The sequence below is a fragment of the Rhinopithecus bieti genome, unplaced genomic scaffold (genome assembly GCF_001698545.2).
Source record: "Rhinopithecus bieti isolate Rb0 unplaced genomic scaffold, ASM169854v2 scaffold_35950, whole genome shotgun sequence".
Taxonomy (NCBI): domain Eukaryota; kingdom Metazoa; phylum Chordata; class Mammalia; order Primates; family Cercopithecidae; genus Rhinopithecus; species Rhinopithecus bieti.
The window spans coordinates 736853-758314 of NW_016815506.1; the positions used below are offsets into that span (position 1 = coordinate 736853).

Sequence of the window (21462 nt, forward strand, 5' to 3'; positions counted from 1 at the left end):
CAAAAGAAGGTATCTTTTAGGTTTTTCATCCCTATGCCCCAGTCTAGAATCTCTACACACAGAAGTGTGGACAGACTTATAGTCTAGATTGACAATGGCTAGTGATAGAGATAAGAAAGATACACTTTATTGTTGCCACTGGCATCAAATTTAAAAGCTTAGGCTGGCAAGCAAGGCCTCTCATTAAACAACATTCCTTACCTCGTCTGTCCCTATCCGAAAAAGCCCTTACTTTTCAGCTGAGTTGGTCACATCCATTTTCCCCTTCCTGTCTCTGTTCTTGCTGGTCCCTCCATCTAGATGGGGAGGGAAGGAAGAATAATGCATGTCCATTATTTCCTTCAAGACCAAGCTCTGTCTTACTTTATGTTTCAACAGCCATGAACACAAGGGATTTCTAGAATTCTACACTACCATACACTTATGTTCCCCTGCTTCCTCATGGAGGTTCCTCTCTTCTCCAAAATTAGACCCTAAAGACATGGTATTGAGTAGGCACTGACTGAAAGCTTATCTAGTTTATGAGTGGAATGGAATCTCAGAAGATAGAAAAATTAAAGGTTCAGGCCTCTCCTACCTTTATCCTGTGTCAATCCCAAAACTCTTCTTTCTCCTCCATTATCTTTCCTGTCTATAACTCCTTATTTTCAAGCTTAATGTAAGGGCAATTCCGGGCATGAAAAGACAACACAGTTTGTACTTTTGGTTTCATATTTTTTCAGTTCATTTCAGTAAAAACATAATATATAAAAGGCATTGCCACCATTTTCCCCTCCTGGGGGTGATCCATCAAGCCAGTGTGGGCTGCTCCAGTGGTTCATAGCTCATCATGCGATATATGCAGGGCATGGTCACAAAGATCTGCAAATGGCAAACAATTTAAAGGAAAATGCCACTCTCATACTGATATGTGCCAGTATTGAGAAAATTTCCCAGACCAAGCTGACACAAACACACACCAACTACCATTCTGCAGAATATATGCTTATAAATGATAAAACATCCCCACTGCCCTCTCACCTGTATCTCAGGGTCAAGGGGACACAAATTCTGAAAGCTGACAGAAAATGGGTAGGAACACCCCAAGTCTCTAAGCCAAGGGAAATGGAAGACAGCTCTTGAGCTAATACCAGAGGTTTCTGGGATGGGGGTGTATGGGTGAGTTAGGGAATATCAGGTTCCACAGAGCTACCAGAACAGGAGATAAAGTGGGGGCAGCTTACCTGTTCGCTTACTGCAAAGTTTGTCTTTAACATTGTCAGCCTCTCGGGAAAAGAATTCAATGAGTTCATCCTCGTATTCCTCCACAATGCTCTCACACTGCCAACCCAAGGGAGAAATGCGTGACACAGGGCAATAAAAGGCCTCTTGCCTTCACTTCCAAAGAGGAGGACAAGGATATCAGCCTAACTTTCTAATTGGTTCTCCAACAACCCCTTAACGTCCAAGAACCAGCTACTGATTCCCACAGCTCACCGCAAACTTGAGGGTGCCACTGATATCTGAGTCAATTCGGATGCCTTGTAGGTCCAGTTCATTGGATTCTCCATTCCGGCCCACTACACGTACATAGTTCTTGCGATGGGTGGAAGGATCAATCTGTTCCCCATACTCCTTCATCCGGTCACATATCTCCTCCAGCAGCTCTGTGAGGTGGGCCTCTGAGCGGGCATAAGGCACCTAGAAATGTCCTCAGCCTTGGGTCACTCTCTTCTACCTCTGTACATTAGTAATTTATATCCTTACTTTTCTTTCCAAATCTAGCTCTAACAACCTATTCTAAAAAGCTTTCCCTAATTGACTTTAATTTTTAATTAGTTTTTTTTTTTTTTCCTGAGATGGGGTTTTGCTCTTGTTGCCCAGGCTGGAGTACAATGGTGCAATCTCGGCTCACTGCAACCTCCGCCTCCTGGGTTCAAGTGATTCTCCTGCCTCAGCCTCCTGAGTAGCTGGGATTACAGACATGCACCACCACACCCAGCTAACTTTTGTATTTTTAGTAGAGATGGGGTTTCTCCATGTTGGTCAGGCTGGTCTCAAACTCCAGACCTCAGGTGATCTGCCCGCTTCGGCATCCCAAAGTGCTGGGATTATAGATGTGAGCCACTGTGCCCGGCCTAGAGTGGTTTTTAATTAGTATGGTTTACTTGACAGTTTCAAAGTACTTTTTTTTTTTTTTTTTTTTTGAGACAGTCCTTTCACTGTGTTCCTAGGCTAGAATGCAGTGGATGTGATGACTGAGGCTCCACTACAGCTTGGCTCTCCCAGGCGCTCAGGCGATCCTCCCACCTCATCCTCTCACAGGTGCGCACCACCACCAGGCTCAGCTACTTTTTTTTTTTTGAGACGGAGTCTCCCTCTGTCGCCCAGGGCTGGCGGTGCAGTGGCGCCATCTCGGCTCACTGCAAGGCTCCGCCTCCAGGGTTTCACACCAATTCTCCTGCCTCGCTCCCGAGTAGGCTGGGATACAGGTGCCCGCCACCTCGCATGCTAGTTTTTTTGTAATTTTTTAGTAGAGACGGGGTTTCACCTGTCTGCCAGGATTGGTCTCGAGTCTCCTGACCTTGTGATCCGCCTGTCTCGGCCTCCCAAAGTGCTGGGATTACAGGCTTGAGCCACCGCGCCCGGCCTTCAGCTACTTTTTTGTATTTTTTTTGTAGAGGGTTTTGCCACGTTGCCCAGGCTGGTCTTGAACTCCTGCATTCAAGTGATCTGCCTACCTCAGTCTCCCAGAGTGCTGGGATTACAGGTATGAGCCACTGTACTTGGCAGTAGTTTCAAATATATGATTTGATTTTACCTCATTGTACAATTCTTTTTTTTTTTTTTGAGATGGAGTTTCACTCTTGTTGCCCAGGCTGGAGTGCAATGGCACAATCTTGGCTCACCGCAACCTCCACCTCCTGGGTTCAAGCGATTTCTCCTGCCTCATCAGCCTCCCGAGTTGGGATTACAGGCATGTGCTACCACGCCCAGCTAATTTTATATTTTTAGTAGAGACGGGGTTTCTCCATGTTGGTCAGGCTGGTCTCAAACTCCTGACTTCAGGTAATCCACCCACCTCAGCCTCCCAAAGTGCTGGGATTATAGGCATGAGCCACCGTGCCTGGCACTTCATTGTACAATTCTAAGAAACAAGACAGTTAACATTAGCTCCAAGTTATAAACAGAATTTTTTGATTAACCCTGATCAACCTATACTTTTAATTTCTATAGATGAAGAGAATTTTTTTTTTTTAAATTATACTTTAAGTTCTGGGATACATGTGCAGAACGTGCAGGTTTGTTACCTAGGTATACATGTGCCATGGTGGTTTGCTGCACCTATCAACCTGTCATCTACATTAGGTATTTCTCTTAATGCTATCCCTCCCCTAGCCCCCCACACCCCAACAGGACCTGATGTGTGATGTTCCCCTCCCTGTGTCCATGTGTTCTCATTAATATATATATATTTTTGGCCAGGCATGGTGGCTCACGCCTGTAATCCCAGCACTTTGGGAGGCCGAGGAGGGTGGATCACCTGAGGTCAGGAGTTTGAGACCATCCTGACCAACATGGAAAAACCCTGTCTCTACTAAAAATACAAAATTAACCAAGCATGGTGGTGCATGCCTGTAATCCCAGCTACTTGGGAGGCTGAGGCAGGAGAATTGCTTGAATCCGGGAAGCAGAGGTTGCAGTGAGCCAAGATCGTGTCATTGCACTCTATCCTGGGCAATAAGAGCGAAACTCTGACTCAAAAATAATAATTTTTTAAAATTGAGACTAATATCCTCAGTAAGCACAGTATTAAAGAGGTAGTGTAGGCTCTGTGGACAACAGCTATTAAGGTACCATAATCTTTTTTTTTTTTCCCAAGACAGAGTTTTGCTCTCGTCAACCAGAATGGAGTGCAGTGGTGTGATCCTGGCTCACTGCAACCTCCGCCTCCTGGGTTCAATTGAGTTTCCTGCCTCAGCCTCCCGAGTAGCTGGGACTATAGGCATGCGCCACTGTGCCTGGCTAATTTTTTGTATTTTTAGTAGAGACGGAGTTTCACCATGTTGGCCAGGCTGGTCTCAAACTTCTAACCTCAGGTGATCTGCCTGCTTCAGTCTCCCAAAGTGCTGGGTTTTGTTTTGTCTTTTTTGAGACAGGGTTTTGCTGTGTTTCCCAGGTTGGAGTGCAGTGGCACGATCACGGCTTACTGCAGCCTCGACCTCTTGAGCTCAAGTGATCCTCTAGGCTCAAGTGATCCTCCCACCTCAGCCTTCCAAGTAGCAGTCACTACAGGCACATGCCACCATGCACTGCTAACTTTTGCATTTCTTTGTAGAGATGGTGTTTTGCCATGATGCCCAGGCTAGCACCGTAATCTTAACATTGCCTTATATATTACTTATTAGATACACCTTTTGTGTACATGTGTGTTGTTTTCGACTAAAATTTCCTAATTATAAAACCTTTTATTATTATTTCTGTTTTTTCATTTTTTATTTTTAGCTCTGACTCAGATTTTGAATGGACGTTTGTATGTATACCACAGTGCTACAGTAAAAACGAGTCATGTGGACGTGGAAAAGGCACTCCCTGTTTGCTAACAAATTCTACAGCAGAAACAAAGTATTAAGGTTTGGAGCCAGGAAGCAAGTGCATGGGGAATAAGCCTGCAGCCTCTTCCAAACGAGACAGAGCCAAATCTTTTAGCTATCTCTCTGAGTCTGTTTTCTTCATTTCTATTAAACCAAGGTCGTTTTTAAGCAGTCGAATTGTCATCCAAAGCCAGAGTGAGCTACTTTGTTTGGGGGAACAGTAACAGTTACCTCCACCACTGACTGGCTGCCATCTGGATTGATCCGGAAAGATCCCATCTGAATGGTCTTCTTGGGGTCCACCTGGGCAATTTCCCATTCTAGTTCATCCACCAGAGCCCTGCACGCTGGTGGAAGAGGAGAGAATGGGAGCAGGGGAGAGGGTGGGGGTAGGGTGTGAGGAGAATGGGATCAACCCAGGATTTCCATTCATCCTTCTCCCAGGCCTTGGATCTCATGCCCTCCCAAGGCTCTGCTTCCTCCACTTCTTTTTCCCGTTGTGCCTTTACCTCCACAGTGGAGATCCTGGCTCCTCCGAGCCCAGGCGGTTCCCAGCAGGGCCCCCAGAAGCAGGGCCAGCCAACCCCAGCCTTTCATCTTTAGCGTAACGGGGTCGCTCCACCTGGGTTTGTGTGGGAATGAAACAAGTGTGAGAAGCCGACTCCATTTTTCCCTGACCCCCCCACTCCTCACTCACTTTCAAAGGCTTCACTGTGACTCTGGCTCTACTTTCCAGGAAATGGCTGGGACACAAAGGGGCTTCTCTGTTCCAGCGCTTGAGGGCTCTGATTCCCCCAGGGCGGTAGGTGGGAGCGCGAGCTCAGGACTTGGGGCTCAGTCCCAGACTCTACGTGGATAGGTGAGGCCCTAGGTGTTGGTACTTTAGCACTGCATGCCTAGGGTTCACGGGGCTTTGTGGCAGCTACAGGAGGTAAGTTGGCGATTACGCGAGGACTACAGGCACTAGGGAACTGCCAGCAGGGAGCCCTCAGTCAGGCCAGGAGGCCAGCATTCAATAATTAGGGTCCATTTGGATCCCGCACCTTAGATTCCTGCGTCCCCACCTCTAGCCCGTAAGTTGATTATCCGTACGGACCTCAGCCCCCTTTCTAAGGACTCCGCCATTGCTTTCGCTCCAGTCTATCCCCAACCCTCAGCGCCCAGCGCCTCGCCGCCCGCATCCGTCCCACCTCTGCTCCCAGGGCCGCCTCCGTGGCCCAAGCGCTGGAAGACCGCTGGACTCTCACTTTGGCTCCAGTGGCTCCCGAAACTACACCTGGCTGCGGGGAGCAGGGCTGTCCGGAATCCTCCAGAGCGCTTCGCCTCTTGCCACACACGGGGTGTCCCGGCGACCGCCTGACCCAGCTCCTGTGGCGCTAACTGGTACCTAAGCGGGGCTCGAGCGTGCTGCGGTGCGAGCCCCAATCAGACACCGACCCCAAACCCGCCCCTCCAAACTCTCGCGCGAACAGGCAGCTTGGGCGAGGCTCCCGGACAGCAAGGACCCCGGTCAATCGCTGAAGGACCCAGACTTGCGTGGCGAGCAGCTCCACGTGACCTCCAGGGGTCAGCCGTAGAATAGGAGTGGCCTTAAAAGACAACAGAGGCCGGGTGTACTGTATGGGAGCGGCTAGTCGTGCGCGTGAGCCAACCCAGGTGGGCTAGGACCTTCAAAACGGTGCTCTGCAGGCCAGCGAGCAGCCCAGGTTTCAATACACAGGAAACTACATCTCCCAGGAAGCACAGCAGCACCAGACTCATCTTTGTGAGCAACTACGGGTCTCAAGCTATCCTGGGACCTGTAGTTTGTCGGCTTACACAATTAACGGGGAAACCATACTGTACATCTTCAGTCTGACGTAGGGTACTGGGCAGCTACAGCAAAGACCCAGCATTGCCCAGAAAAGGCATAATTATACCTTTTTTTTCCCTTTTGTTGAGACGGAGTCTCGACCTATCGCCCAGGCTGGCGTACAGTGGCGTAATCTCGGCTCACTGTAACCTCCGCCTTCTGGGTTCCAGCAATTCTCTGCCTCAGCTAGGATTACAGTCGCCATCCACCACGCCCGGCTAATTTTTGTATTTTTAGTAGATAGGGGGGTTTCACCATCTTCGTCATGCTGGTCTTGAACTCCTGACCTCGTGATCCACCCACCTCGGCCTCCCAAAGTGCTGGGATTACAGAAGTGACCCACTGTGCCTGGCCTAATTATACCCTTTCATATCCATAACTTTGGATTCCGGACCTTTACCTTCAAAGGAAGGAGAGGAAGACTGAAGCCAGAGAACCCACACTAGCAGTTCCCTAGTGAGATAAATGACAAACGATATTTTGTTTTTATTTTATAAAACATGCAGTTTACAACAAATTTTTAAAAAACGGAACAAAACTTGGGACAGGACAGTGGGATGGAAGACAGATGCTTCTCAGCCATCAGCAGGAATAAATGAAGCCAGCAGCCAAGCTTTGTCCAGGATCCAAAGGCCCTTTTGGAAATGGTATTGGCAATACTGGTTTGCTTGGGCCACCAACACTCTACTTGTTGGCCCCTCCAGGCATCCCTGAAGCAGTTGGTGACTTGTGCTAAGTCTTGAACTACTGTGGTATCCTCTGTCATTGTCCAGGACTTCAATCCCTAGCCAGCTAGGAACTGAGAATTATGGTTCCAGGAGCTTCTCTGCCTGGATATTAGTGACCCAGAATATTAAGAATACCAATTACTTTCTATCTGGGTCAATTCTAGACTCCGTTTCTGTACCATTGTTTTGCAAAGGATGAAGAAGGAATGAATCTGGCTCCTAGAACCTTTGCAACAATTCTGCTGTGTTCCAGTTCTATTAATAGCACCATCCGAGACCCTAGACCCTGAGCACGTCCAGTACTGGAAGTGGACAAGGTATAGCCAACTAAGGAAGCCATCTCCCAGTTCTGGGGCTATAGAACAGTAAAGGGAGAGGGCAGTGGTTCTTTGAGAAGGGTAGTCAGAGCGCCAGCACTGAGGAGAAGACAGCTGCATCTGTCAGAGACAAAACCAAAAGCATGATTCAAGCTGAGTAGAGAAAAAAGCATCTTCTCATTACTTCCTATGAAGGAAAAATGCAAGAGAAAAAAGGGCATGGACCTTCCCTGAACATTTTAGACTTGGGCAAGAGGAAGTTATAGTTAACGGAGAGTTTTGATAAAATGTATTTCACTGAACGTTAGGAGGATGAAGTGCTTTGTAAACTGTGAAGTGCTATTCTCCATATGTGCAATCAAAATCCACCCAGTTGGGGGCGCTGGGCTCATGCCTGTAATCTCAGCACTTTGTGAGCCCAAGGTGGGTGGATCGCTTGAGCCCAGGAGTTTAAGACCAGCCTGGGCAACATGGCAAAACCCTGTTTCTACAAAAAGTACAAAAATTAGCTGGGTGTGGTGGTGTGTGCCTGTTGTCCCAGGTACTTGGGAGTCTGAGGTGGGAGAATCACTTGAGCCCAGGAAGTCGAGGCTGCAGTGAGCTGTAATCACGCTACTGCACTTCAGCCTGGGTAAGAGTGAGACCCTGTCACAAACAAAATACAAAATCCACCCAGTCCAGTTTCCCTTGTCCCATCCCAGGTCTTACTCTTGGGACTTGTTTGGCCCTCAGGCTCAGGCACCTTCCAGTCCATCTTTCGGCCCTTCTCATAAAGACCCTTGAGCACCTTGTGGAAAGACTCAGGCTCAGTGCCATTTTTGCTTAGCTCCAGATACTTTCGGTAGAGCTGAAGGGCTGTGCGTGCATCCTCAATACTGTCATGGGTTTCCGCTTGAATCTTCAGGTCTGGGGTAAGTAAAGGTGGAATAGTTTGGAACCCAGCAAAGGGAGGTAGGAACATGTCTCCCCACTCCTACCTGACTCCAGAAAACTAAAAAGCCTGACTGTCCTTAAGGGAAATTGTCAAACATCTTCTTCATTGCACAGAAGGGATATTGACGTTAATTAAATCCATTAGTAACTGTCACCACTAACTGAGGGTCACCCCTACTCCCACTTTGTCCTCTAACACTTTTCCTACTTTTTCTTTTCCACCCATGCTTTTATTTTTTATGTCTAAATTTTATTTTAGATTTGGGGTACATGTGCATGTTTGCTACATGGGTGTATCATGTACTGGTGAGGACAGGGCTTCTGGTATCCCTACTGTGCAAATAGTGAACTATGCACCCAATACGTAATTTTCAACCCTCACCCATCCCCCACCAACCCCACTTTTAGAGTCCCCAGTGTCTATTATTTCCATCCTTATGTCCATATGTACTCATTGTTTAGTTCCAACTTATAAGAGAGAATATGTGGTATCTGATTTTCTGTTTCTGAGTTAGTTCACTTAGTATGATGGCCCACAGCTCCATCCATATTGCTGCAAAGGACACGATTTCTTTTTTTTTAAATGGCTGCTTCTGCTATTAATGTACACCACAGGGGCCTACAAGGCAGAGCAACTCACCCAGAAAGTACCAAGCAAGGAATCGCAGGGAAATCATTCGTTTTCGGGGCATGTGGAACAGGTAGACAGTGTCAAGGACTTGGTCCTTGGGCACCTGGCAAGGATAAAAGGGGGAGACTTAAGGTACGGGACTATAATTTCCCATTCTCTGAAGGCACAATGTATACCCTGAGGGGCCCACTCTCACAAGAAGACTCTTAAAAGAGCCCTGCCAAACCATCAGGTTGATGACCCGGAAGTCCTTCTGCAGGCCATGACCCACAAACTTGACTCCAATGTCAATGAGAAAACGAAGTTTTAAGTAGGTAGACTTGAGAGTTGTTAGGTGCTTGGAGGAAATTTTGGCATCGAGGTCACCAGGCTTTATACCCGAGTATTGAGTCAAGTAATCCACCACCTAGGAATAGAGAAAAGGACAAGTCTTTTTCAGGAAGTGAGGTGGAGTTTTCCCCTATCACTCTTCCCTGGGTTCTTGAGCACTGTACATAAGTACCAGGGTGTGCCTCACTTGCATCTCCGTATCTTAATACCTGCTCCTGGGTAGAGATGTAGTCATCAATGAAGGGGATACCCTCATTAGGTCCCTGGCCCCGAACACAGGTAATCCTGGCTACTGACATCTGACTTGGTTTAATGGTAGACTTGGTACCATCACTGCGTAACTCTGCTTCCTCCTACATGAGAAGAGTTAATAAGGAAATCAGAGAAATGCTTACAACTCCTAATATCCTCAGAGTTCTCTTGCAATGACCCATTCCTTTGGTCTTGGTTACCTCATTAAGGGTGACAAACTCAGCATCCAGACCCACCAGGTCCCCAATCTGTGGCATCTCATTCAGCATCAGTGGAATAAAGGTAGTATGTGTTTTCCGCTGCTTCCGTGCCAGCGAGGCTTCAGCCAGCAAGACACTTGCCTCAATGGGGTTCTTGACTAGAAGGGAGAATGAAGAGGACACAGGGCTTGGATAGCGAAGTAACTAGGGGAGAGAAGCCCAAGGTGGCTGATAGACTCTGGGTCTTCACTGTGACCCCTCAATAATCAAAGCATGTGAGAAAAAAGATCATGTCTGATAAATGGGACAGGTAGACAGAGCAGGTCACATCACAAAATTATCAACAAACATGCTGAGAAAAAACCAGAAAAGACCACAGAGAATAAAGAATAAGATTTTCACTTGGACCTTAGTTTAGAGAATCCAGAAAAAGGTTACAGAGAAACTATGGTTTAAAGATACCAAATAGGTACTTAATAAGGAGCTCACAGCTGGGCGTGGTGACTCATGCCTATAATCCCACCACTTTGAGAGGCCAAGGCGGGCAGACCACCTGAGGTCAGGAGTGTAAGACCAGCCTGGCCAACATGGTGAAACCCTGTCTCTACTAAAAATACAAAAATTAGCCAGGTGTGGTGGTATGCGCCTGTAATCCCAGCTACTCAGAAGGCTGAGGCAGGAGAATCACTTGAACCCCGGAGGCGGAGGTTGCAGTGAGCCGAGATCGCGCCATTGCACTCTAGCCTGGGGGAACAAGAGCAAGACTTCATCTCAAAAAAAAAAAAAAAAAAAAAAAAAAAGGGCCACCCCCCAAAAGAATTTTTTTTTTGGGAAAAAAAAAAAAAAAAAAGGAGCTCACCTCCAAAAGAGATCTTCATTTGAGGTAAGAATAATTAGACATGAGACAGGTGCAGTGGCTTACACCTGTAATCCTAGTACTTTGGGAGGCCAAGGCAGGCAGATCACCAGGTCAGGAGTTTGAGACCAGCCTGGCCAACATGGTGAAACCCATCTCTACTAATTAGACAAAAAAAAAAAAAAAAAAAAATTAGCCAGGCGTGGTGGCACCTGCCTGTAATCCCAACTGCTTGGGAGGCTGAGGCAGGAGAATCACTTGAACCCAAGAGGCAGAGGTCGCAGTCGCAGTGAGCCAAGATCACGCCATTGCACTCCAGCCTGGGCAACAAGAGCGAAACTCTGTCCCACAAAAAATAATAATAAGATGTAACATCATAACCTAAGCCATTCTGACCAAACGTCCCCCCTCATCTCATTTCCACTCCACTCTCAAGATTTACAGCATTGTTTGTTTGTTTGTTTTTTTTTTAAAGACAGGGTCTCAGGCTGGGCACCATGGCTCACGGCTGTAATCCCAGCATTTTGGGAGGCCAAGGTGGGCAGATCACGAGGTCAGGAGTTCAAAACCAACCTGGCCAACATGGTGAAACTCCGTCTCTACTAAAAATACAAAAAATTAGCCGGGCATGGTGGCAGGCGCCTGTAGTCCCAGCTACTCGGGAGGCTGAGGCAGGAGAACTGCTTGAACTTGGGAGGTAGAGGTCACAGTGAGCTGAAATTGTGCCATTGCACTCCAGCCTGGGCAACAAGAGTGATACTCTGTCAAAAAAAAAAAAAAAGGGGGGGTCTCATCCTGTTGCCTAGGCTGGAGTATGCTCTGGTACAATCATGGCTTACTCACTGTAGTCTTGGCCTCCTGGGCTCAAGTGATCCTCCCACCTCAACCTCTCCAGCTTTAGCTGGGACCACAAGTATATGCCACCACACTCAGCTAAATTTTTTTTTGAGACAGGGTTTCACTCTTGTCACCCAGGCTAGAGTGCAATGATGCAATCTCGACTCACTGAAACCTCCAACTCCCAGGCTGAAGTGATTCTCCTGCGTCAGCCTCCCAAGTAGCTGGGACAACAGAAGCACATCACCACACCCGGCTACTTTTTGTAATTTTTGTAGAGACAGGGTTTCACCATGTTGTCCAGACTGGTCTCGAACTCTTGAGCTCAAGTGATCTGCCCACCTCAGCCTCCCAAAATGCTGGGATTACAGGCCATAAGCCACTGTGCCTGGCCTACACAGGCTAATTAAAAAAAAAAAGAAAACTTTTTTTAGGCTGGGTGTGGTTGCTTACGCCTGTAATCCCAGCACTTTGGGAGGCCGAGGCGGGCAGATCATGAGGTCAGGAGTTCGAGACCAGCCTGACCAACATGGTGAAACCCTGTCTCTACTAAAAATACAAAAAAATTAGCCAGGCGTGGTGGCGGGCGTCTGTAATCCCAGCTACTCAGGAGGCTGAGGCAGGAGAATTGCTTGAACCCAGGAGGCAGAGGTTTCAGTGAGCCGAGACTGTGCCATTGCACTCCAGCCTGGGTGACACAGTGAGACTCCATCTCAAAAAAAAAAAAAGGCCCCGCGCCGGTGCTCAAGCCTGTAATCCCAGCCACTTGGCCGAGCGAGACAGGCGGTCACGAGGTCAGGAGATCGAGACCAATCCTGGCTAACACTGTGAAACCCTCTCTACTAAAAAATAAAAAAAACTAGCCGCTGAGGTGGCGGCGCCTGTAGTCCCAGCTTACTCGGCGAGGCTGAGGCAGGAGAATGGCCCGGAACCGGGAGCGCGGCTTGCAGGTGAGCTGAGACTCCGGCCACTGCCCACTCCAGCCCCCGGCGCAGAGGTGAGAATCCGTCTCAAAAAAAAAAAATAAGAGATGGGGTCTTGCTATGTTGCTCAGGCTGGATTTCGTGCTTCTAAATTTAAGGTCTGATAAACAGGAATCTCTTTAGTATCTCCAGAAATATTAACACTGGTTACCAATCCTAAGTACTTGCAAGCAATGTCCCAGATCTCATCCTGAAGCCCAATCTAAACTGCCCACACACTTGGGTCTACTATGTAGCACTTACTGTTCAGGTTGTATCTGGAATTGAGATTCCGTTTGACATAATAAAGGATTGCAGGTACTTTCCAATTCATGTCAAGCTGCACAGCTTCATGCTATAGAAGAGAAAAAGCACTTATGGCTAACGTATATCACCCTTTTCCTTTTCCCCACTTCAGACAGAGGCCAGGACTCAGGTGCTCGTTTGTTTTTTTTTTCAGGTGCTATTTTTAAGTGCTAATGGTTTTTATTTCTGAGGATTCCTTCCTCCCTCCCTGTTGAATCTGCCTGGCATTCTATAGGGCCCTAAAGATAAGGATGCTAGGAAAAGGGGAAATGCAAGAAGAAACAGAACATGTTGCAACTAACCTTATCAATAGGTTCAATAAGAAAGTCATTGAACAGATACCACTGCTGGTGAGTAACGCCCTATGGAAATACAAAGAAAGCCTGTGGCGATACAAAGTGATGGCTAGACCACTGTCTCAGACTCAAGGACAGATCTGGGACTCACTGTGGCCATCCCAGGAGTGTTCCTGCCCTCTATAACCTCACTCACCTCCTTGCGCTGGTGGTAGGTCTCTCCAACTTTGATGTGAGCCACCAGGCTGCCCCCTGTGCGTGAGTCCAGGATGTGTACCACAGTAGCCATCAGGTCATACACATAGACACCATGCTCCTCCTCTGCCCTGGCTGGGCCCCACTGTGAGGGGGGTACCCAGGCTGCTAAGCTAAGTTTAAGGATGGGGAAGGGAGGGGAATGGGGACAGAGGACAGGGAGTTGGGGGTATAGGGGATGGGGTACCAGGGTAGGTTATCTCCATCCTAGCCCATCTAAGACCCCAACACTGAACTGAGTGACTACAGAAAATCCCCTAACAGGTAAATACTAGGCCTTATTCTCTTCCTTTTCCCTCTGCTAAGTTTCACCTTCCCCTGCCCCCCTTTACCTTCTGCCCCACCTTCTCTCCCTTATTCCCTTTCCTCTTCCCGGTTTTTCAACAACCTGCATCTCATCCCCATCAGTCCAATTGCAAACATCCAGCCCTTTGTTCTTGGTCATCTTCATGCGAATGGAGAAAGGAAGCCAGACGTTCTTCAACTCCTCAATGGAGGGACATACCAGCACACCCTCTGGACTCCCTAGTTCCTTCCTATCAGGTCAGAAGAATTGGAAATTTGTTCTGAAAGAGATCTTGACAAGAGGAGCCACTGGACAATTCAATCATTTGACAACTTCCAAGACAGCACCTACCAATCAGCCAAAGCAAACTCCTTGTTCTTGGAGATTTCCCCACCATGTTTCTTTACTGCCATCTTGAAGGCAACCTGAACACAAAAGAAAAACATCCAGTTCTTCAGGAACATAATCATGTATGGAGGTCAGAACAGGGATAAAATGAAAAATTATTCCTGAAGCCCTGTTTCTAGTCTGAGTGCTTACCTCGGCCTGCATTCTCCAGAAATCAGCCTCTTTTGAGCTGTTCACCTCACAATTGATGACGAGAATATCTGGCAGATGGCGGATGTTGCGGGTCTGAATCTGAGAGGAAAAAACAAACAAGGAATGGCAGGGAATGTACAGGAAAAGGAGTCTGGACAGGGACCTGGGTCTGTGTCCTCAAATTGGGATTCCTCACTCCACCAGAGATCCCTGGATGGCAGTGCTGACAGAGCCAGCCCCACATGGGATGATGCTGAATCTCCATGGCAGGACCAGGACTCTAGTCCAGTCCAACAGTCCACTCACCGTGGGCTGGTACTTTTCACAGTTGTCACACCAGGCCTGTGTATTCTGGTCCAGGCAGATGCTTCGCTTCAGCACCTGAGCAAAGTCATAGTTCTTCCCAATTTTATCTGAGGGAAAATTAGATGCTTTACTCCTGGTTCTCCCTTCTACCCACAGTGAGCCCCCAACACCCTCTCCCTGACATTATAGGACATTTTGGGGAGCCTTCCCAACAGAGCTGAAGGGTACACCACTGTTGCTACCATCAGGGTAGGAGAGTGTGAAAAGCAGGGTGGATGAGGCTCGCACGGTCTCACTGCCACAGCGGCAGAGGCTGCAGTTCTCCATCTCACAGCTGAAGAGCTGCCCAATAACAGAGTCCCCCGATGAGCAAAAGCTGCTAAGAATGGAGAGGATGATATATGCACATTGAGGAAGTTAGGAGACCCTTTACATCACAGAGGGGCCTGTCATGATGGCTTTAACTATTTCTATCCTGATTTCATACCTGCCTCCAGCACCTCGATAAGCCTGTGGTACTTCCAGCTCCTGCATATCTTGATGCAGTTGAGTGAGAATGAAGCGATTCCACCTCTGAATGAGCCTGGCCAGATTGCCCTTGCCTGAAGCCTCATCTGAGTCAGCCAGGATCAGACCAAGGGCTGAGGCCTCAGGAATAGTACGGAATGCCCGAAGAAAATTACTGCCCTGGAAATGTGTTGGTGGAAAGGGGTTATTTTCTCTTTTGTGTCCACCTTCCTTCCCCTTCCATTTTAAGTGTCTCAGGTCTCCAGGTACTGACCTGGCAAGGGTCACCACGAGAGAGGTCCAACATGTGAAAGAGGAAGCCCAGCTCACATGCCAGACAGAACTCCTTCTGGCAAAGGTGGTTTTGAATTAGACAGCGTACAGGCTCCAGAAAATAGAGCACCTGGAGGGATAAGCAGAAGAACTGATGTAGGAAACTGGCCTGGGGGTGAGGAGAAATATGAAGGTTAAGTGAGCTGGTGGAAAATACACAGCAGGAGTCCACCGAAGCAGTGAGTCCACCAAACCAGTGGAGCTCAGAGGAGACTTGAAAGTTGTAGAGGCAAGAAAGAATTGTAGAGGAGACCATGGTAAAGTGAGCATGGCTGAGGATACCTGGAAAGAGCAGGGTCGAGTGGCCATAGGGAAGAAGGAAAGCAGTAGGCACGTTCAAATTGTAGGAATACGCAACCCTTACCTGGATCATGCAGTTACAGTAGGCGTTGGGGATGTGGGGCTCTAATCCAGCAAACAAGGTCTTATTGTAGTGTTTGAAGTCAAAGTCCTCCAGTCCTAGCTTGGAATATTTGATGGTCACCTAAGGCAGAAATAGTCTGAGCAAGACAAGGATATCCTCAGAGTCCCCAAATCTTTCCAGTAGCCATAGCCTTTCCTAGAACCTTCCTACTGGGTCCAGGGTGGTAGTTGAAGGCCTCCTGACTGAGTCCTTCAATCCTTTCTCATATGACTTCCTTCCCAGGGTACCTTTCCTCACATCCCACAGGCCCTGATGTCCCCCAGCACCTTGCGGTATTTCTTAGAAACCATGTGGAGATGTGGCTCCTCTTCTCGTCCTACTGGTGACTCAGTGACCTGGCTGAAGCTGTCAAATTCACTGTCTGACTCCTTGAGTCTGTAAGGTATCTAGGGATTTTAAGAAGAGGTACCTTGTTGGATGTCTTGTCATCTTTGGCTTCACCCTCATTTATCCCAACATTGAAACAGCCACCAAGTCCTGAACCTTCTACATTCATAGCATTCTCAGCATCTACTGCTTCCTTTCTATTTCCACTGCCAACACTCTGCTTCAGCACAGCTGGAAAACTGTGATGGCATCCACACTGGTCTCCCTATATGCACTCTGTCCAGCACACCACTACCAAATTAACCCTTGTAGAATGCTGCTTTCTGTGTATTACTTCCTCTATTATAAACTGGTGTTCAAAGCTTCACAATCTGGCCACTTCTAACTTTAATCTCTCACTACATCCCAATACCAACATCTACTCCGGCCAGACTGGTATACTTAGTCCCCCTCAGATATGTGTTTTGCATGTATGCCTCTTGAGACCTTTGCTAACACTCTTCTCTCATCTTGGATATTCTCCTCTGTTACTATCTACTTAACTTATATCCCACCTTTCCAGCTTAATACCCAGCTCTTTCATTACACCTTCCTTGGTCACTTTAGCCCGGAGTAACATTTTCTCTCCAAACAGCTCCGGCACTAAATGCTTATGACATTCCTTCAGCATTTAACAACAGAACATAATGTCTGATATGGCTATGTCTTCTCTTCACCAACCAAATACTAAATTTCCTAACAGCAAGGACCCTAGCTTCTCTATCCTTCTAACACCTAGCATAGTTCCATCAATTCGGTAGGTTACTAACAGGATCTAAAAACAAAATAAAGACTAGTAAAGGAAAAAGACAGGAGAAACTTCAGTAGGCTCGGGTGGGGGCTGATCCTCCACTCTGAACACACCTGATTGCGCAGCTTGGTGCGAGGATTGGGTGCGTAGCCAATGAAGCCCACCTTCTTCATGGTGCGCAGAATCTCTGCATCCACAGGTGGTGCTCGCCTACAATCCAGTATAGTGCTAGGACTTAAATGGTTGTGGTGTACACAGATCCACTCCCCAATCCTCAAGGGTCCAGAGAAAAAGAAAATACTGAAGGTAGGCAAAAATCAGGAAAGTAGTAGAATAATAACAAGGCTAGCAGAGAATTCTGATATCTTGGCCCTTTCCCCATCCCTCCCACCTTTTGGCCCAGAGGTAGGGTACAACCTGGGAGCTGGAGCAGAGTTGGCAGCAGGCCAGTCAGAGAGAAGTGTGTCAGTGGTGAGTGGGACAGGGATGAGGGAAAGAGGCAGCAGGTCCTGGCTCCAGTCCAGAGGAGGCAGTGAGTCCACGAGACACGGCAAAGCAAACTCAGTCTCACGGGAGTAGGGGTTGAAGGAAGGCTCCGGGGAATCAGTCCAGAGGTGCACACAGCCCTCAGAATCCCCAAAGGCCAGGGCCTGCTTGCTGGCTGACACGTCAAATGTCATTAGCAGAGGCCCCACAGGATTCACATGAAAGATATCTGCTGGGTTGGCTAGGCCTGTGGGTTCACAGAACTGGCACTGCCCTACAAAGGAGGAAGAAACCCACTGAGCTCTAGAAAGTGAAAGAGAGCCATACTCTTATGCCCTTCCAGTCCTCTTCCCGATTTCAGGGCAAGATGGGCCCCAAATCCATGCCTACAGACAGAATGTCACCTGATGCCTTCCATAAACCACAGATGGTTTGCTACTCAGCAAAGAGTAATTCTACAGTTACTTTGCCTACTTTACCTTTTTCCATGTTCCTCACATTCAAGAAAATAAAAGCTCTAATCTCTGGCCAAACCCAAGTAAAACCCTGGGACCCTGATGAAAAGTTACTTCTTTCCCCAACAAAGAGGTTTCTGGATGAGTATTCGTTCAGGTTCTAGCTCTCCTTTGCTCATTGATCCCTCCTACCCAATCCCATATGCCCTTCATACCTGACTGAGAGATGATAGCAAGACGAGAAGTATATGTAGGAATGAAGCGCAAGAAGGCAGGATCCACATGTACTTGAAGTGGTGTGATGGCACGCATCATGCGCAAATCATACACCTTGAGGAAACGGTCGCAGGCCAGGCCAGTGAGGCGGCTGGAGAAGCCGCAGGCAGCTAGCAGGTTGCCATGCACATCAAAATCTGAAAGACTTCCTGAGAAGGCATCAAACTCATGTTCCACCTTAAAAGTACGGAGATCTCTCAGGGAAACCTAAAAAAAATAAAAAATAAATTCAGTTATCTGCAAATTCTGTTATCAGGAAAAATAACTGCCACCTACCTAACCCAGTGGGGTCCCTACCAAAGGAACTAGGGCTTTAGGATAGGGAAACTTAAAGCACAGAAAAGGCAAACAGAGAAGCTCAGAGCTGGAAGGCGCTTCGAGGAGACTTCATTATCATAGAAAACATCAAGCTGCAAAATAATCTCATAGTAGAACATCACTGAGTAGGAAGTGAATTCACTCCACTCATCCCTCATCTCCAATCCAACTACACCCCGGAGTTAAGGGAAAGCAGATCCCAATCAGGTATCTAGTGAAACAGGGTCCTGCAGTGGGAAGAGAAATGGAACTTGGCCACCTTGCCAGACGTGTGGCCGCAGAAGAAGAAGCGATTTGTCTGTCTCATGATGGTGACTCCAGGCGTCTCTACTGCATACTGGAGAGGGAAGCAGGAAAAACCAGCGAGAAGAATGATTTTTCCCACAGACCAAGGGAACAGAAAGGTCATACCCACATCTCAGGCACATTACCAGCCCAAGCATACCCTGTTCCCCTCAACAACCTCAGACCCTGCATAGGTCTTTCTTGCTCCAGGCTTGTACCTTCTGAGTCTCCTGGACAGTGTTAAGATCAATCTCTAGTATGTGATTCTGCAGCCCACCAACGAGTAGAGTGCTGCTGTCAGTCAGTAGGAGACTGTGCATATCCTCATTCTCATCTAGCCTATGGGGAGAGGAAAGGCTAAGGGGCCCAGGCCTTAAACGCTGCCAATCCCTTAGCCTTCCCACCCTATGAGGCATCCTCGTTCCCAGTCCAGAGCTGAGAAGCCACTTACAGGTAATCAAATATAATGAGGCCCCCACGGGCCATGTACTTGAGATTGTTCTTGGTGAGAAAAAGGATACCATTCTCCAGGCTCTGGATCTGCCGAATATCATCACTGCCATTGACTTGAAAGGATGAGTAGCGCTCCAAGGCTGGGCCAAAAAAGGAAGTGGCATGGCCCTATAGAAGACAAAGACAACAGAGACACTGAGAGTGGAGGGGCAAGGGCCATCCTACGGCCAGGTCAGGGACTGAACATGGCTCAGCCTTGATCCTTTCTTGCTTGGTCTTTGTGACCAGAAGCAACTGAGGCAAAAGGCTAGGAACCAGTCAATCTTAGTGATAAAGACACTGATAATACTGAGTTATGTTTGTTTAATGTGTTACACAGTATTTTTGTAAACTCTACCTCATTTTATCCTCACAATGACCCTCCTGAATAGGTAATGGCTCACTTGGTTAGAACAGTATATAGAAAGTCAGGGACATAGTCCAATTCTCCACTGGCCAGCTGACTTTCTTATGTTTCACATCTGGGAGGATGTGCATAAGGTTATATGCCAACACTATATCATTTTCTATAAGGGATTTAGGCATCCTTGAATTTTGGTATCTGGTATCTTTGGATCCTGGAACCAATGCCACATGGATATCAAGAAGATGACGGTAACTACTAAACCTCCTTAAATATCCCATCATAACCTCAAGCTCATGACATCCTAAATTAAATTCACCATTTTATTTCATTTCAATTTTCTTACTGTATTCTCTATGGTACCAAGATCTACCTAGTTGACCAAGCCATATATCTGACAGTCAAGTCCTATTTATTTTTTTCCTAACCACTAGATAACCAAGGATTTTTTAAAAATTTTATTTATGTATTAATTTTTGAGATGGAGTTTCACTCTTGTTGCCCAGGCTGGAGTGTAATGGCACGATCTCAGCTCACTGCAACCTCTGCCTCCCGGGTTTAAGCAATTCTCCTGCCTCAGTCTCCCAAGTAGCTAGGATTACAGACATGGCGCCACCACGTCTAGCTATTTTTTTGTATTTTTAGTAGAAAGGGGGTTTCACCATGTTGGCCAGGCTGGCTTCAAAATCCTGAGCTCAGGTGATCCACCTGCCTCGGCCTCCCAAAATGCTGGGATTACAGGTGTGAGTCACCGCGCCTGGCCTATTTTGCTTTCTAAATATTTCCTAAATCTGAGGCTGGGCGCCGTGGCTCATGCTGTAATCCCAGCACTTTGGGATGCCGAGGCAGGTGGATCACTTGAGGCCAGGAGTTTGAAACCAGCCTGGCCAATATGGTGAAACCCCATCTCTACTGAAAATACAAAAATTAGCTGGGCATGGTGGTGCACACCTGTAGTCCCAGCTACTCGGTAGGCTGAGGCAGGAGGATTACTTGAACCTGGGGGGCAGAGGTTGCAATGAGCTGAGATGGCACCACTACACTCCAACCTGGGCAACAGAGTGAGAGTCTGTCTTAAAAAATAAATAAATAAAATAAAATAAAAAGCCCTTCAGTGGCTGAAGGTTCAAGTCCAAGGTCCAAGCTATTTTAACATGGCATATGAAGTTCTCTAGAATGTTCCTTCCCAAGGTATTTGCATGGCACCTTCCCTCTGTTCTAGAGGGCCTAGAATAGTAAAAGAGAGGCACAAGGATGAATTAGAGGCATGGGGCTCTGCCTCCTTGTTCCCCTTTTTGGTGCTGCATTCAAGTCTCTATTCAAATGTTACTTTATCAGAGAGAACTCCTGACCAACTATCTAAAGTAGCAACATTGTTTCTAAAAGGGCCATTAGGAAAAAAGATTAAAATTAAAACACTACAAAACCAAACAAAATAGCAACCTTTCCCACCCTTCATTACCTCAACCCCCTTACTCAACTGTATTTCTCTTTTAATAGAGATGGGGTCTTGCTATGTTGCCCAGACTGGTCTTGAACTCTTGGGTTCAACCAACCCTCCCACCTTGGCTTATCAAAGTGCCAGAATTACAGGTGCCACTGTGCCTGGCCTCACTGTATTTTTCTTTTTTTTTTTTGAGACGGAGTCTTGCTCTGTCACCCAGGCAGGAGTGCAGTGGTGCGATCTCAGCTCACTGCAACCTCTGCCTTCCAGGTTCAAGCAATTCTGCCTCAGCCTCACAAGTAGCTGGGATTACAGGTGCCTGTCCCCACACCCAGCTAGTTTTTGTATTTTCAGTAGAGATGGGGTTTCACCATGTTTGGCCAGGTTGGTCTTGAACTCGTGACCTCAGGTGATGCACCTGCTTTGGCCTCCCCATGTGCTGGGATTACAGGTGTGAGCCACCATGCCCAGCCAGTATTTTCTTTTCTTTTTTTTTTTTT

At 47.4% G+C, this 21462-nt stretch overlaps 2 protein-coding genes across 10 annotated transcripts in view; both read right to left on the reverse strand.

Annotated features, from left to right (window-relative positions):
- Positions 1-693: 693 nt before the first annotated feature.
- CNPY2 (canopy FGF signaling regulator 2) lies at positions 694-6288 on the reverse strand. Of its 3 annotated transcripts, none has more exons than XM_017853279.1 (6): positions 5765-6288; positions 5084-5196; positions 4806-4921; positions 1477-1680; positions 1224-1320; positions 694-861 (listed from the first exon to the last, which is right to left on the reverse strand). In XM_017853279.1, exons 2-6 carry the CDS (start codon positions 5169-5171, stop codon positions 818-820), a joined length of 549 nt encoding a protein of 182 aa, XP_017708768.1. In that variant the 5' UTR covers positions 5172-5196; positions 5765-6288; the 3' UTR covers positions 694-817. The 3 variants fall into 3 exon arrangements, with proteins under 3 accessions (XP_017708768.1, XP_017708770.1, XP_017708769.1); XM_017853281.1 differs by having other exon boundaries at positions 5851-5934; XM_017853280.1 differs by having other exon boundaries at positions 5822-5908.
- Positions 4479-21462, reverse strand: part of PAN2 (poly(A) specific ribonuclease subunit PAN2) — a 20691-nt gene continuing 3707 nt past the window's right edge. For 2 of the 7 annotated variants that reach the window (XR_001881693.1, XR_001881692.1), the window contains exons 3-28: positions 19114-19283; positions 18881-19001; positions 18637-18714; positions 17999-18266; positions 17260-17602; positions 16956-17052; positions 15992-16111; positions 15666-15785; positions 15243-15371; positions 14949-15148; positions 14704-14840; positions 14462-14568; positions 14156-14254; positions 13967-14040; positions 13718-13865; positions 13271-13414; positions 13081-13140; positions 12737-12827; positions 9818-9975; positions 9575-9718; positions 9232-9441; positions 9045-9138; positions 8180-8377; positions 5765-7591; positions 5084-5196; positions 4479-4921 (exon numbers count right to left, since the gene is read on the reverse strand). Coding sequence is in view for 4 of the 7 variants with exons in the window: in XM_017853271.1 (XP_017708760.1) it covers positions 7557-7591; positions 8180-8377; positions 9045-9138; positions 9232-9441; positions 9575-9718; positions 9818-9975; positions 12737-12827; positions 13081-13140; positions 13271-13414; positions 13718-13865; positions 13967-14040; positions 14156-14254; positions 14462-14568; positions 14704-14840; positions 14949-15148; positions 15243-15371; positions 15666-15785; positions 15992-16111; positions 16956-17052; positions 17260-17602; positions 17999-18266; positions 18637-18714; positions 18881-19001; positions 19114-19283 (3345 nt within the window). In the remaining 3 variants the exon portion in view is untranslated. Of the gene's footprint in view, positions 4922-5083; positions 5197-5764; positions 7592-8179; positions 8378-9044; positions 9442-9574; positions 9719-9817; positions 9976-12736; positions 12828-13080; positions 13141-13270; positions 13415-13717; positions 13866-13966; positions 14041-14155; positions 14255-14461; positions 14569-14703; positions 14841-14948; positions 15149-15242; positions 15372-15665; positions 15786-15991; positions 16112-16955; positions 17053-17259; positions 17603-17998; positions 18267-18636; positions 18715-18880; positions 19002-19113; positions 19284-21462 lie in introns of those variants that run through there. The other 5 variants (XR_001881694.1, XM_017853274.1, XM_017853272.1 and 2 more) reach the window with 5 other exon arrangements.